At 36.1% G+C, this 17,251-nt stretch overlaps 1 protein-coding gene across 3 annotated transcripts in view; it reads left to right on the top strand.

The window, feature by feature from the left end:
- CNTNAP2 (contactin associated protein 2) overlaps positions 1-17,251 on the top strand; it is a 559,041-nt gene that overhangs the window by 349,553 nt on the left and 192,237 nt on the right. For all 3 annotated transcript variants that reach the window (XM_015854927.2, XM_015854925.2, XM_015854926.2), the window contains 2 exons: positions 6,462-6,581; positions 15,162-15,362. In XM_015854927.2, coding sequence (XP_015710413.1) covers positions 6,462-6,581; positions 15,162-15,362 — 321 coding nt within the window. The remainder of the gene's footprint in view (positions 1-6,461; positions 6,582-15,161; positions 15,363-17,251) is intronic.

Genomic DNA, 17,251 nt, shown 5'->3' on the forward strand with positions numbered 1-17,251 from the left:
AGACTCTTTGCTAACTTGCTGAAGAAGGAGCGACTGAAGAAAAAAGTTAATGCATATTCCACTTTCCTTGTGTGTATTTTCATTCAGTCTCTCAAACAGTCCTCCACTGATCAATTTTCTTTCACATCCTTTGTTCACAAGTAACATACTAAACTTTGTGTATGCGTTGTCATGCATGTCTTCTTTACTAGAACTTTCATTTTGTATATTCCTGAGAGTAAGAAATCAAGAAGAGTTTTTTTTAATTTTTTTTTTTTCTTCCCCTAATGCAGTGATAACAAAAAAATACCACTTTCAGTCTGGATTTTTAATAAGCCTATTAGTGACTCTCTGATAAACATCTGCTTTGTCTGGGATTTAAAGAAGTAGTTTTGTGCAGAAGAAGCCATGTACCCTGAAGGTGCTAATACATCCCGGTTGCCTGATATACTTACTGAGTCCACTTCCTACACTATCTGTCCATGGGCCTGGTTGGTCAAATTGTGGCTGGTTCTGGGACCCACCAGTCTACCCTGAGCTCTCCTGGGATGTTTGTGTCCAGCCCTCCTGTCATGCTTGGGCTACCTGGGCCTGACAAATTTCCTCACATGGAATGAATTTCCATTGGGCTACCAACACTATCCTTACCCATCCTGGGGACAGTGCCCTTCAGTGAGGGCACAACCTGCCCAGGGGTCACCTGTGGGAACTGCCCTGTCCCTTTCACATAGCAATCCTGCTCGTCCTGCTTCCTAAAAAGGTGTAATATTTGTGCAAGTGTTGAAATAAGGTAAAGAATTTTCCAGAAGGAAGAAGAAGCAGGTTTTTCTCTTTTATTCTCTTTGTTCTGGTTGGGGTTTCTTGTTTTTTTGGTGTTTTTGTTGTTGTTAGTTTTGTTGGTGTTGTTGTTGTTGTTGGTTGGTTGGTTGGTTTTTGTTTGTTTGGTTGGTTGTTTTTTTTTTTTAGTTTTAACTTAGCATCCTGTACAGATTGCAGTAAAGCGGAGGAAGCAAGATAGTACATATACAGCTTTAAAAAAGTGCACAGAGATGCTAGCTTTAAAGCGTAGTGTTTCTGGATTCTACAGTGAGTTATGCTGTGTCAGACAATCATTCCATTCTTCTAAAAATGTGAAGATAAATGATGTTGCTTTCTATTGGGTGAGATCACAGAATAGATTTCCAAACATCATTACAGAACATAAGATCTTGTCACTAAGTCCTAGCAGGATTGTATTGCCATCAGTAGCGTAAGTAACATTTCAGTTGCATCTTATAACTGGGCTGAACATACCAGTTAAGTACAGATGAGCCTCCATAACTGCAATTTCCAAGTTCTTTTCTGCAGTTTATTTTAAACCACCCATTTTAACAGTTGCCTTTACATGTGAGAGGAATTTTACAGTCTGTTTAGGATAAAGACTGAAAATATTTTTGTATTTTATACAGCTTTCTGGAGAGTCAGTTTGAGGTGGGAAATAGCTTTTTGTCTCTACTAGATGCAATTAGTATTTGAACAAAGAATCTGGTGAAAAATGAAACACTGCAACCCACCACAAAACCTCACATTCAGCTCTACTTGTGTTGTTTCCTGAGAACTCTTCTTAATATCTGTGTTGACTTTACTGCAGCCAGACTAACAACACTTATTCCTACCATTACTGAGCCTTGTTAGTTTTACAAAGAAAAGCAGATTTTGATTAAAAACAACAAAATTAGTCTTGAATCAGCAAATTAAAATCTTTCGCTTCCCTCTTTCTTTAATTCTCTGTTCTTGTTACTTAGATAATGGTAAGATTATGAGTGAGCCTGATTAATCTACTATTCAAGTTCAAACTCTTTAGGATGTCCATGTATGAAAAAGGCTCCATCTGGGACTGATGGTGGTTGCAGGTATTGTATTGTATCTGAGAGACTTCTAACCAGATGTGTGTATGTCTGTGACTTTTGCATCACTGTTAATGACTCTTACTGCTCTTTCTATAGATTTCTTTCAGCATTTACATGTTCAAAGAGTTCCTCAAAAGTTGTTTTTTTTTAAATTCCATGAAATTTTTTTTATTCTTAGTAAAATAATTCTACATTTTCTGTCGATGCTCAGTCAAGTTAGAGAGCTCTCTTAGTTTCTTGTAGCATCAGGGTAGTGTGTTTATTGTGGTTCAGCATACATCTTATATACCATTCACTTACAAACAAGACATTCCTGTTCCTCTAACAGTTCTTCTAATCAGTTAATTGGTCCCAGCTTCTCCCAAAAAACTCTGATAAAGGAGAAAGGTTCCTTAAGAATAACAAGATTAACAATGCATATGAATGGAACCTCCTGTCCAGCCTTAGAAGCAAACAGACACTGCTTGCTCTTGTCTCACACACTGGTCTTCCAGGGTTTCACAGTGATAAGGTCTACCAAAGAGTCTGATAAGCTCTTTGGTGACTTGCTCACAGTTAAATCTACCCCAAAAATTTTCCAATGTTATATCCAAGTTCTGATTTATATTGTAAAATACACGTTAAAATATTTAGGAAAGATGTATGATTTCTGTTGTATCAGGCTAATGGAGATACTGTTGGGACATTTAATGTGATTAATTAGTGGAGGTGATTTAAAACACCTAGAAGGAAAAAAAAAAAAAAAAAGTCTAGTATGACAGGATTATGCTACCAGTAGTAATAATCTAATTACACTTCTGATGTTTGAAATTCAAATTTCAACTGTTAAGAGGCAGGGAAATATATACAAGATATTTTTCCAATAAGTTATAAATTTGTTTTAATTACATCCTTGATAAATTGAATTAAGTTGTTGTGCACTCTATATCTGAATGGAGATAGAATTGTGTTCCCAGCGTATTCAATCTGTAAGACCAATATAAATTACACTTCTTTTAATATTTAAATATTACTTTGCCTTTGTTTGTGTGAGGTTTTATGGAATTCCTTTTGCATAATCCTTCTGAGCTGTCCTGGTTTCAGCCAAAACAGTGTTACTAGCACACCAGTGTTTTGGTTGTTGCTGAGTGATGGGAGCATACCTGGGACTGGGAATTGAGACACAACTGTGATGACAGAGCAGCAGGAAATGAGGTGGAGCCAAAACAGCAAGCCTGATTTGGGCAAGGGATTATTCCATAATACATGATATGACAAGGAAGGTCATAAAGTAGTGGGGAGTTAGCTGGGCACTGACTGCTGCTTAGGGATTGGCTGGTTGTCAGTCAGTAAGACCTTGTGTTGCCAACAGAGTGGTGATTGACAGGCAATTCTATTGCTAGCTGGGTTTTGGCAAGTAATTGCATTATGGACTTCTCTCAAAAATTTGTCAAAATTCCTGGGAGTCTGGGGAAGTCCCTGATGACTGGAAGCTAGCCACTGTTGTATCTGTCTACAAGAATGGCATGAGAAAAGACTCAGGAAACCAGATAACTGTCTGTTTAACCTCAGACTCTGCAAAAGTTATGGAGAAGATTGTCCCAGGGGATATGAACAGGAAGTTAAAGAACAAAGCTGCTATCAGGTATGGTCAGCATGGGAAAGTCTTCAAAGGAAAATCTCACCTTAGCAATGTTATCTCCTTCTAAGAAGGCCACATACTTGGTTCATGAAGGGATGGTGGTGGATGTAATCTTTGTGGATGTTAATTAGGCCCTTGATACCACCTGCTCTACCGTCCTTCTGGACAAACTGTCCATCTATGAAATCAACAGGTTTCTGCTGCTCTGGGTGAAGAACTGGCCAAATATTAGGCCTCAAATAGTAGTGAGTGGGGCTACAACTGTCTGGAGGGCAGGCAGCAGTGGAGTTCCCCAAGGCTCAGATCTAGGCAATTTATTGACACCTCATTTTCATAAGAGGAGAGACTTCTCCCATCAGGTCATGCTCTAGTCCACTGTCATGGTGGCAAATGGTGAACTCCAAAATGCATTAGAAGTTATTTTTGTCAGATAATTAGATTACTAGATTTTCTGCCAATGATACAACTGTCAAAGAAGCTTGGTGTTTTATACTAAAACTTTAAATAACCTTTTTCTTTTTTCTTCATTTGGTACTTCTTTATACTTTGTTTTAGAATTCAGATAGCACCTTTCAAATTTTAGCATGATGTGTCACTTTGATCTGTATTATTCAGGTGATTAAACTTTTAAAGGGCTATACAATCGTTTTGCTAGTCTTTCTACTTTTTTTTCATTCTTCTGTACTTTTCTCATGATCCTTAAAGCTCACTGTTCTGTTCTAAACAGGTTTTCATCTCTTATTGCTGAAAAACTGTTTTTTATATGATGTAAGAGAATGTAAAGATGAGTAAGTCCTTTGTTGAGGTTTTTTTCCTTCTATTCTTTCCAGAAATAATATAACTTTTTTTTTTTTTCTTTTAATACTTGAATGCATTGTGCTAGAAATTGTGTATCTGGCTATCAAGGCAGCTGTAGTGAGCTTTAACTTTAGCTTGAGATACTTTGATGTTCTGATATATTCTGAATTTCCTTTAAAATCTTGTGGTTTCTGAGCAACTATCAAGAAAGCAAATGCACAGTTTCCTGCATGTTAATTTTACTGACTTGAAGAACAGAAATCTATTACTCCCATGTGTTTCGGTTTTTTTGTGTTTTTTGTTTGTTTGTTTGTTTTTGTTTTTTTCCCTCCCCTTCTGAACAAATCATCAGTGTAAAACCTTTCCTTCTCCTTGTTCTTATGTCTCTAGCCATTTTCCTCATTTACTCATGTACTCTATGGAATCATAGATTTGCTCAGGTTGGAAAAGACCTTCAAGATAACAACCTAACCATACTACCCTAACACTAATAACCCACTGCTAAATTGTGTCCTTGAGCACCCATCCAAACAATTTTTAAACACATCCAGGGATGATGACTCAACCACTTCCTTGACAAGCCTATTCCAATGCTTAAGAACCCTTTCTGTAAATAATCAAACCTGAACCTCTCCTGGTGCAACTTTAGGCCACTTCCCCTGGTTCTGTCACCTGTCACCAGTGAGATCATCACTGGTCTTGCCTTAATCATCTCACAGATATTTGAAGAGAACAAGGTCTCCCCTCATTGAAGTCTTGTCTTTTGCTGACTTGTACTTTACTAGATCTATCAATTGTTTTTGCTTTTTCATAGTAACCTTTACCAATTTCCTGATTTAAGGTTTTTGTTTTGATTCTGTGAATGTCTTCTCCTTCTTTGCATTTTCTTACAGGTCTTAATGAACTTGAATGATTCTAAATCTATGACTTGTCAAATGCTTATCTTTTCAATTACTATAGGTATTCTTTGGTTTCATACGTCTTCTATTTTTAACCATTAAACATTTCACATATCCTTTTTGCAGAATTTCAAAAGCTCATTTGAAGGAAACATTGAATCACAATGTAATGTACACCTGCGGCACCTTTCCTTCTGTATCACCTTCACCTTTGACATCTGGTTACTATGTCTTACTCCATTCCCCTATAAAGCTTCCTAGCCTGCCTGAGCTTTCCTATTCTCTTCTCTGCTATTACACTACTGTCTACAGTTAGATGCAGTGTCACAAAAACTACTAAAAATGTTGCTTTTTTGTGGTTACATTTAAGTAATATGTAGAGAACTAGAGATACATTTCTGTTGGGGAAAAAAAGAAGAAAAGGAAAGAAAACAAACAAACAAACTGTTATATATTCCCTAACAATACCTTGCATGACATGTTTGAAAATAGGCAGAGAATCTCTTTGATAATGAAATAATTGATCTTAGTGTGGGAAGCAAGGATGGGAAATGACTTGGAAGAGCTCATACCTTAATGAGTGTCTACTTTTTGCAGTGAATTGACTTTACACCCTGCAATGAACAAGTGATTTTTTTTTTAATGTTTTTTTCTTTTGTAGCATTAACAGGTTTCCTTCATTCATATATAATAGTCCTTTGCATTTAAGTCACATTAAAATTTGCGTGTTTTTTTTTCATATCTGCTTTCCTTCCTGCATCTGATACCAATAAAACATCTCATCCTTATGAGAGAAAAAAAAAAAAAAAAAAAAAAGATGAAATTTTAGAATGAATGTGGAATCAAGTTAAGCAAACATTTCCTTTATTTTAAGAGTTTTTTGATTTCAAACAGACAAACAAAAAGAAATCTAAAATTCAGTTCAAGAAAATTTAAAAACAAAATTAATATGTCTCTAGAAACAAAGTTAAATGGAAAAGTTACTTTTGAAAATACTGTTTTCCTTTTCCCCTCAAACTATTGGAATTCTCTTCCCATTCTGTCTTTTTCTTGTGTGAAATAATAGTAATAAAATAAAATTGTATGCATCAAGAGTTTAACCAGTTCAGTATTTTTCAGAAAGTTACTTGGCTTTCTGTATAAGTCAATGATATTTTAATGCCAAAGGCATGGTTCTTGATGTATGAATAAAGTCAATTTATTGTCTTTGTGAATTTTTTTTTTTTCCTCTCCAGGGTATGAAGATCCTTACTACTATATTTTATTTTATTCCAGCTATTTATGAGCAATCTTGTGAAGCATACAAACACTTAGGCAAAACTTCAAATTACTACTGGATAGATCCAGATGGCAGTGGAGCACTGGGACCTTTGAAAGTTTACTGCAACATGACAGGTAACTGTTGTATTTGTTGGGTTTTTTTGTTGTTGTTGTTTTTTTTTCTTCTTTTTATATATACATATATATATATAGAGAGAGAGAGGAAGGACTTTTCATAATTCCTGTTACTTGGCAAAGGAAAAATAGTTGCTAAGAAATTTTTGTGAGACAGAGTCATCAGAAGTATAGTCATCGTGTATTATAGTCTGATATAGTATATAGTATATGGTATAAAGGCAGCAACTTCATTTCTTAAGCTTTTTTAATTGAAGCTATTAATTTTGATAGGCCATTGCATCTTCAGTGCTGCATCATTTAAGATATGTATAGACATATGTAACTATTTACCAATACAATACTACTGTTTTTGTAAACTGTATATTATTGTAATTTTTTTGCATTTTATTTTAGCAAAGGTTTTGATACTGTCTCTCACAGTATCCTTCTGAATAAAAAAGTCCAGCACACACTTAGATAAATAGATAATATGGTAGGATGAGAGAACTCTAAGTATACGTACAGATAGAACAAAGAGCTGTGTGGAAACGATATAGGATCCTGGTTGATGGAAAGTTGAAGGTGAATCAGCAGTGGACCATGGCAGCCAAAAAGACCAATCATGCTCCAGGTTGCATCAGGCCCAGCACTACCAGCCAACTCAGGGTATGGATTTCTCCATTCTTCTCTGCATTGGTACAGTCTTACCTCAAATTGTGCATGCAGGTTTGTGCAACTTTATATAAATACATAAAACTGTTAGAGAACACCTAAAGGAGGACTGTGAAGATGGTGAAAGATATAGAACACAAGGTAAATACCTTGGTTTGTCCAGTCCTTTGGTTTGTTCATTCTAGAGATGAGGAGACTGAGGGCCTTGTGGCAGCCTACAACTTTCTCAAGAGGGAAGCAGGGGAGCAGGAACTGAGCTCTTCTCTCTGGTGACAGCAACAGGATCCAAGAGAATGACAAAGAGCTGCATCAAGTGAGGGTCAGACTGGGTGTTAGGAAAAGGTTCTCCACAAAGAGTATAGACCAGCACTAGAGCAGGCTGCCTGGGGCAGCAATCATTGCCCTATAGCTGCTGGAGTTTAAGAAGCATTTGGGTAATACTATGAGACACAGAGTTTTATCTTGAGTGGCCCTGTGTGGAGCGAAGATTTGGACTCAGTAATCCACTGTCATGGTTTAATAGTTTTGTAATTTTGCTATCAGTATTCCACATCATAACATCATATAAAGCATGAATAATTTTACTGAATCTGCAACTTACAGAAGAAGACTACATCTCCCAGAGAACAACACGATAGGTCACGGGACCTGGACTCTATATTAACTCAGTTGCAGACTAGACTGAGGTCTTTCGAGTTCTGGCGTTCAGGGGAGTGTGTGGGAGCCTTTGCCGTTTGCCTAGATTTCACAGTAGGCCTCTCGGTTACGGGACTCATTCTCTCTCCTATTTTGCTTGATTCGTTAGCTCAATTTTCAATTATATTGTAATATATTGTGTTATCCTGTATTTCGATATAGTATTTAGTAAATAAGTGTGCCTCCTTAGATCGTTGCCGCTGTTTTCTTTTCCTAATTAACTTTTTCCTTTCAGCCTAGGGCCCCTCCTGGGCCCACGGCCCCCTGTCACGGACGCAGGTGGATTTTTTCGTTCAAACCATGACATCCACGTAGACCTCTTCCAGCTTGGTATATTATATGACTCCATAATCCTATGATGCTTTGTTGAAAACTAGTTCAGTAATGTTCATGAATTCCAAAGGCAACTTTCTGAAAATGTCAGTACCTTTTTCTGTCCAGGTATTAATGAATTCCTCACATCTATAGGAGAAACAAAACATGAGTATTCTTGTTAAATACATGAAAAAGAGACAAACTTGTGTTAGAATGATTTATCTTGCATAGTTTCTGAGACTATGGCATAAAATTTCACAATTTTCTCACAAAGAATGTAAAAAAAAGTCTTTTTAAAAAACTTTTTAATGTAAATTAATAAAAGAATAAAGTAGACTACTCCAGCTCTAAACACACCTGAACTTAACTGAAATCTGAGCATAGGGTTAACTTTAGGGAAGAAATGCAATTAAACCAGTCAGCAATTATGCTTTACATATTTATAACTGTGCAGTGCATTCTACAGTCAAGTTAGCAGAACGGATAATTCTTGTTTTCTTGATGTTGTTATATCAGCTATCACTATCCAGGCAACATTTATAAACTACATCATAAATCAAAAGTTACTTAGATATCATGAGCTATTGATATGAGATTGTCCATAAGAATGAATCATACATAACAAAGATTTCTACTATGTTTTGGTTCAACTGCTATTTTTTTTCTCTCAGAGTTCCGTAGTTAGCTATGAGTTTCAAATTTAAGGCCAAGCCCAGCACTTAACTGGTTATCAGCTACTTATTGGAATAGACAGTTTTGAACAGCCTCAAGGAAACACTGCAGAATGTAGAAATGCTTTGCTCCTAAAATACAATGGCTGCCTCATGCAGTATAATTTGCTTTTCTTTAAATTGCTCTTATGTCCTTCATGCTATTTGCATTTTTGTGATTTAAAACAAACTGGTTTCTTTTAAAAACTATCCTTTAACTTCTTCTGTTTGTTATGGTTATGATAAATACATGTTACAGGAATATTATAATCATTCTTAAATTATTAATAACTATTATTAACATTCATTTTAATGTAAATTTTCAATTTCAATTTTAGAGCTCATGAGCACAGAATATTTTGCAGGTGATGCTAATATAAAATTTAAGTGATCTCTGCTCTTCATAAGTGCTTTTGGCAGTACAGAAGTCATACACACAACTCTTCAGCCTCTGTCACTGGTACAAAAATTGTCTCAGTGCTCAGAGTTATAAGTAGCTGTATGCTACACTTTCTTAAATTAACTGCCAGAGTATAAGGGGAATGCTTCTACCAGCTGTAGAATTGTCAGGAATATATATATATATATATATATATATCAAAATAGTTAACTAGAGAAAGATTTGTGGCTGTTTCCATTTTACACTGATAATATTTTTTTCCAAGCTGAGAAAAGAACCCATCATTACAGGATCTGTTTCTCTGTCCTCCAACCAGATAGAGCTTCCTTACGGTACTACAGAATTTTCCTTTATGCGTGACTTGTAAGCCTTCTGATTTAGGCACAAAACTTTCAGTTTCCAAACTTTTGGCAAGCCAACTTGCTGAACAACAAGAAATCGACAATATTTCTTGCATCTTTATTATATGCATAGTGAATCTGACAACAAATTTCCTTTTTACTAGTGGGACTGGCCATTACACCTTTAAGCAGTAATTTTTCCTTGCTAATATCAAGGGTTCCATAGTCTTTTGAACCAGTTACTCAAAGAGTTAGGTGCATGTGAAATAGGAGCTAGATTTCCCTCTGAAGAAATAGTCACCATATCTCTTCTCATTTCTTAGGTAATAGGGTATAATAATAAAATAATAATAATTTCCCAAGTATTGGAAGTAGAGGTTCTTTAGCATAAAGTTCGTTAACATATGTGTATCTGACAGTGAGATACAGACACAACAGGTTAAACGTTTGCCTGACTAGTTTACTACAAATCTGAGTTGCTTAGGGAGATGAGAGAGGAAGACAGGTGATAGAAAAAATATAAAATAAAAACAAGGAGTCTTTGTAGAAAGCAAGAGAGAGATTGTCAGACAGGATCTACCATTCATAAACCCGTGCTAACTAGGCCTGATCCCCTGTCTGACCTTTAACTGGTCCATGGTGTCTCCCAAGATTATTCGTTCCATAACCTTTCTGGACACAAAGGTGAGACTGATAGGCCTGTAGATACCAGGATCATCTTTCCAGCCCTTTTTGAAGATGAGTGTCACATTCAACAGCCTCCAATCCAGTGGGACATCCCTGGTCATCCAGGATTGTCGACATGATTGGGCTGGCAATCGGTTTTTGCAAATTAAACCTCAGGCTGGGTTAAGTCATTAAATATGTTTTCAGATACCCACATGGGTCCCAATTGACAAGTCCATGGTGTGAATCTCCTAGTTTTAGTTACAGGCAGCACCTCTGCCCCTTCCAATGTCCCGATGTTGTTCTTGGTCTGTAGGCACTCTGTTTCTCCTAGATCAGCCATCAGCTGGGCAGCTTGTTGGACAATGGACACTGAGGATGCCAAAGGGCTTAGTATTGACATTAGTGTGCCATACTGGTGGGGAGGTGCCTGTTGTAAGATGAGGACCTTCATCCCTGCTGAGTACTTAATCAGGTCTGGACTCACAAAACAGTGATCAAAAGTCACCACCTTCATTCCCAGTTCTCTGAGACACAAAGTTCCTCCACCAAAGTCCATAGAACAGAGTTTATTGGAATTTCACTCTTATTCTTGCCTGCACTTCCAGCCCTTAAATGAAGTCTGGGAAGGCATGGATCCTGTCTCCCCCCACTTCTGGTCACTCAGGCACATTGCTTGCACCTGAGCTCACCTGAGCTGGCCCTGCCTTCCTACTAGGTATCATATCACTCTTTCAAGCTGTGATTTACCATGTCTACTACAGTGATCAAGACCTGTTTTGTGGGAGGTGCATCTGTATGAGTATGCTATGTTTTGGCAGTGCAGTGATAAGTTTTTTCCATGCATTTATTCTTTCCATGAGGCATTCAGCCCTTTCTACACAAAAGGCGTCTAAATTCATCCATGAATATGTTTCCATGTTCCTTCATACAGGGGCCCACAATAAAGCCCAAAATTCCCTTACTATGAGAGGGTGTATCAGGGCTGCATTGTCTGGAATCTGGTGTCTGCATGAAGCTCCCTTCAGAGACATGAAACCCAGTGCAGCTCCTGTTGCTAATACCATTCTTATGGCATTCTAATCACTAGTCCTGGCTCAGAAATCCAAGGTGCTTCTTGGCCTAAAACTTGCCTTTCTGACATGTTAGAACTTACATGTCTTTCTGACCAAAAAAAAAAAAAAAAAAAAAAAAAAAAAAAAAAAAAAAAAAAAAAAAATTTTTTTTTTTTTTTTTTTTTTAAAAAAAAAAAAAAAAAAAAAAAAAAAAAAAAAAGAAAAAAAAAGAAAAAAAAAGAAAAGAAAAAAAGGGGAAAAAAAGGCATTGGTGTAATAATCTGTATCAATCCCTTTTCAGAAACCTTGTAAATTCCCATCCTAGGCTTTCAATCAAACATTATGTATTCTCTGTAAAATCTCATAAGTGACAGATAAAATTTTTCCTCACTATTTGGGAGTGGGAACAATAGATACATATGGATTACTTTTCTTCACTTTCCCTGCCTTGTTTTTTAACTTGGTGCAAAGATATTATTGTGTTTGACATAGAACTTTTAAATATGGATATGATTATTAAAGTAATAACCATCTTACACTACCTGAAATATTTCATTTTACTTGGCTAGTGGTGCATACTGCCTTTTCTTACTTCATCTCTGAATGTGTACTTGCACCACATCAATCACAAGTACATGGATTTACATGACTCCATGTAGTCCAGAATAGACTGACACAGTGCAGTAAAAATCAAGACTGGAAAATAGTTGGAATATAGTGTTTTGGAGATTAGTGTAATTATAACATGGAACATGTTATAACATTATTGCTGTGGGTAACAGTCAAAATTCGTCTCTGTCTATAGGCACATTTCTGTGAACACAGACAGTCTGAAGCATTGAGTTTGTCCCAGTTTATCAAAATATTTTTATATAGTTAAAATGCCAGAGTGGAATATTTGGCTTTAGGTTTTAGTGTTAGAGATTCAAATTAATGAGTATGAGATTTTCATGGCTGAATTGAAAGCATATTGCTGTATACTACACTTTATGATTTTTGTTAATTTAATAGTTCTTTGACTTAGCCTTCAATAGTAGAAGTGTATAAAACAAGAGAAAGAAAATAAAAAGACAAACAACTTCAACTGTGGAAGAATTACATATTTTGAGTATTACTGACAAAAACTGATACACTTCTAGGAAACTTTGTAGTAATGTTAGAGAAAAATCTATAGAAATGAAAGATAATTTTCTGGTTTTTGCCTACTGCTAGTAATTCTTATGAATATATAGACTGTTGACCTATAGAATTCTCTTGTTATTTGGGATGGACATTGTGGGTATTAATACCAGTTGGAACAGTAGTTACACTCATAGCTACTGAACTGGGATTTATTTATTTATTTATTTATTTTTTCTCCTCTAAGCATTAGAATAGTATTCTGACAGGATGACAGTATCACTGATGTCTGAATTTTCATTATTTTAATTCTGAAACTCTATGTCTTGCTCATATAATAATTTGTAGATTTAGGTTCTGTGAAATATCCTTCTAATAAAAGATTATGAATGATCTATAACAATTTCTGTTCCTTTTCCTTTTCCTGAACTACTTGCCTGCTTCCACAAACATTCCAACAAGAACATGTTGTTTCATTATTATGATATCTTATCTTAAATCTCTGGTAAATACTGAAAAATGGCACAAAGTAACAATCCGAATGACTTCAGCAGATTAAAGAAGTATGAAATATGCCAAGTTTCTTGTAAACTGGATCTTATAGTCCTTTTTCACATGCATATATGCTGCTGTGTTTCCTGTCACCAAAATCTGCTTGTCCTTCCTCCTTTATATTGTCTTGCACATATATATATAAGATTTGTATTTCCACTGTTTCCTAATACATACATTATTTCCTAAATCTGTTATTTATGATGTTCGTATCTGTACCATAACAAGTCTGTCTATCAACGATGTCATAGTGTGCTTCTATTATAAAATATTCAAATCTCAATAAGTAGTAATTTGGGATTATCCTGAGAACACAGCTTGAGTAATAATGTAGACAACTTGACTCTTGTGAGCCATAATAAACTACAGTGATCTGAGTATTAAAAATCAAATGATGTAACATAGTACAAACAGGTGTGTTCCTAGTATTGTAAAGGCAGTATTACTACGTAGCCCATGACAACTTACCATGCAGAGTGAATTTTCCTCTCAGGGAAGTTTTAAGTGTTTATTGTATCATCCTTGTTTCATTATAATAAATTTCCTGCAAAGTTGATCCTTATTTGTTTCAACAGTCAATCTTAGCACTGATTATTAAGGAAACAAGGCGGAACTACAGGGAGCTGCAGGAAGCTACAGCATGGTCAGCTTCACCCCTGTGCCATTTAAAGTCATGGACCAAGTGCTTCCAGAAAATGTGTTAAGGAATTTAGAACACAGAGAGGTTATTGGACATAGCTTTACAAAAGGCAAATCATGCTTGATGAACTCTGCCTACCATGACAGAGTGATAACTTTGGTGAAAAAGGGAAGTGCAGCTACAGCTTTTTATACTGTCACAAACAGCAAATCTGTCTCTAAATTGTTAAGACATAGATTTTGGATTGTTTATTGGGTAAGGAATTGGGTGGACAGCTACAATGAAAGAGTTGCAATCACTTACTCAATCTCCAGGTAGAGACCCCTGCACGGCTCCATACTATGACCAGTATCTTCATTGTGACAGTACCTTCATTGCTGACAATGGACAGTGGAACTGAATACATCCTCAGCAACTCTGTGGATGACACCAAGCTGAGAAGTGCAACTGATGCTTTAAAGGGAAGGGATGTCATAAAGAGGGATCTTAGCAGGCTTGTGGGATGGGCCCATGTGAATGTTGTGAAGTCCTGCACCTAGATCAGTGCAAATGCCAGAGTCAGTACAGTCTAGAGGATAAATAGGTTGAGAACAGCTCTTCAGACAAAGAGCAAAGGTACTGATGGATGAAAATTTCAACGTGAACTGACAAAGGGTACTTGCAGCTGGAAATCCAATAGAATCGTAGGCTGCATCAAAAGAGGAGTTCCCAGCAGGGAGTGGTAAGTGATTATCCTTGCAATAATTAGGTCCCTCTTGCAAAACTTCATCCAGGTCTGGGGCCCCCAGCACAGCAAAGCTCTTGAAATAGGTCTAAAGGAAGGCCACTAAAATGAACAGAGTGAACACCTCTCCTATGAAGAAAAACTGAGTGGGCTGGGGGTGTTTATCTTGGAGAAGATAAGGCTTTTAAGAAATGCAAAGAGTTTATAAATACATCTATTGTGGTAGGGCAAAAGGCAGTGGTTTAAGATGAGATAATAGATTAGATTATATAAAAGGAAGACATTCTTCATGATGAGTGTGGCAAGACAGTGGAACAGGTTGCAGAAGAGAATTTGTGGATTATCCATTCCTGGAAGCATTCAAGGTGATGTTGGACAGGGTTTTGGACAACCTGGTCTCGTGAGAAATGTGCCTACCCACAACAGGGGGACTAGATGATCTGTAAAGGTCCATTCCAACCCCAACAAGTCTATGATTGTATATTTAACAAAACTACAATGGGAAATAAATGTTTCACACTTTCATTGTTTCACGTATGCGGTCTCACTTGATGACTGCTTATATTTAACACCCTTTTTCCCTGCCCACTCAAAATTCCCTTGCAGGACACAGTAACCTTTTGTCAAAGGCCAAGATGAATTTTAATTCAGTCATACTGTATGTCTTTTACTAATTTTTGTCTGGTTCTTTTCCATTCTAAATTTCAGAGGACAAAGTATGGACAACTGTGTACCATGATCTGCAAATGCAAACATCTGTTGGAGGCAACAGTGTAGAAAAAGTATCTGTACTGCAGCTAAACTACAGTGCAACAATGGACCAGATTTCTGCTATTACCAGTAGTGCTGAATACTGTGAGCAGTTTATCTCATATTCTTGCAAGATGTCCCGGCTGCTGAATACACCAGGTAGGCTGAAAATGGGTTATCAATTAAAGGAAGTCTTAAACACCTTTATCTGCACAAATTATCAAATTCTGCTGTTAGACCTGTCCATGCAGTGAAAATATTTCTTTGTTCTCCTTCACTAAGGTACACAAAGAGCTAAAAAAATTGAAAATCCACAAGGAATTACCTTCTTAGGAAAGTTTGCCTTTGTACTTGCTACTAAAATGAATTTAGTTGCACTACATATCTGTGTGTTTTTCAGACAGATTTGTTGCTCCTTAAACAGGTTTTGGTAAACAGGGTAGCTATGGAAGTTCAATCATTAAAGGTACTGAAGAAATTTTTGGAATTTTATCTCAGTTTTTTGCTTGTCAGTCTTCATATGCTACAGTCACCAAATGCATTGTCTGAATTAGTGTTGGAATTTCCTACTAATACATCTGTAACAGTTTCTTAAACCTAGGGTATGTGGGGGTGACCTGATGCCTTACACAACATAGAAGTACTGGCATTGTCATTAATGTGGTTGTGTGAGAAATGGTATATGTTATTAACTATGAGTAAATTAACTGTACAATCCTCGTTTTAGTCTATAGCTTTACTGATAGAGATCTTGCAAAAACATATTTGCCTGCTTAAGAAATATTACCTGTCTCTTATAGAGACAAAAATACTAGTTGTTGCAGAATCAATAAGACAGCACATAAGGAAGGAAGGAATTTTTAGGAACTTTTAATTTGTACCTAGTGCTGTATCTATGCTCTAGTTATGTATGATAGCATTAGACGTTAAATAATTCTCTAATAGTACTTAATGAAGATTGCCTTATATGTGGAAATGTATAATGCATTTTTGTGACTGTAAAATGAATTCATTTTGATAGAAACAGTTTAATGCATTTCAGAGTAAACTAATGTCTGGGTGCTTGCAGCGTTGTACTTTATGATGCTTCCCCTCATGATTTTAGTATGTTTTCTAATGGGGGTACAGATTAGGATTCATTTGGCATGCATGTGCATGTTATCACTATTCCCTAAGTGTTTTTTAGTTAATAGATACTGTAATGCTTTTTACTTCTTTGCTTCCTTCTGTTTCTGAACTAGAAATACCAGTACTAGTTTGTTGCTATTATTTTCTTTAATTTAGTATAGTGAAAAGATTCTGCAAAGTAAAAACTATTTTTTCTTTCTTGACCTTTAATGTACAGGGAATTCTGAATTTTGTTTATAACTAGAAGTAATGTGATTAAACTGCTGATGGATGTAAGGTCACTGCACACACTTCAAAAGTGTAGTATATGCATATACATCTGGGTAAGCCCATTGAAATTGAATGTACTTTAGGACTTGAGCTGGATATAATGTACATAGGGTTTACACAGAGTACAGTTAGATTCTACTTATGTGAATGTGTAGGACTATTTCTTCAGGATTAAATCATACTTGTTAACATATGTTTATATTGCAGTAAAATAAATATGTATTGGAATTGCTTATGTTTGCTTCTGCTTCCAGATTTTAAGTAATTAAGAAGCACATATTCCTTTTCAATTCTAGATATTTGCACTATTAACCTTCTCAGAAATATCTCAGGTGTAATTTGCAAATGTCTCTTTCACCATGTTTTTACCTTTTTGCATGGAAAGAAAAAGTATAGAATGTTTCTAAGCTAGCTTTTTAAACCTGTGAGTGGGAGAAAGAAACAATAAAAGATAAATTTTAACCTAGATACTATAAAATTGCAGTGTTTGCATAACATCTGTAATTGTACACACTGCATAGCTGTGGTTTGCTTGTTAGTGGAGGAGGACAACTCATTTTCTTTCTTACCTATGCATTCCTGGTTGCTGTCTCTGATGTCTAGGATAAGGGAAAAAGACCACAAAATTTCACATCTCTCTCTGCTTCTCA

This window comes from Coturnix japonica, chromosome 2 (assembly GCF_001577835.2).
Source record: "Coturnix japonica isolate 7356 chromosome 2, Coturnix japonica 2.1, whole genome shotgun sequence".
NCBI classification, from domain to species: Eukaryota; Metazoa; Chordata; class Aves; order Galliformes; family Phasianidae; genus Coturnix; species Coturnix japonica.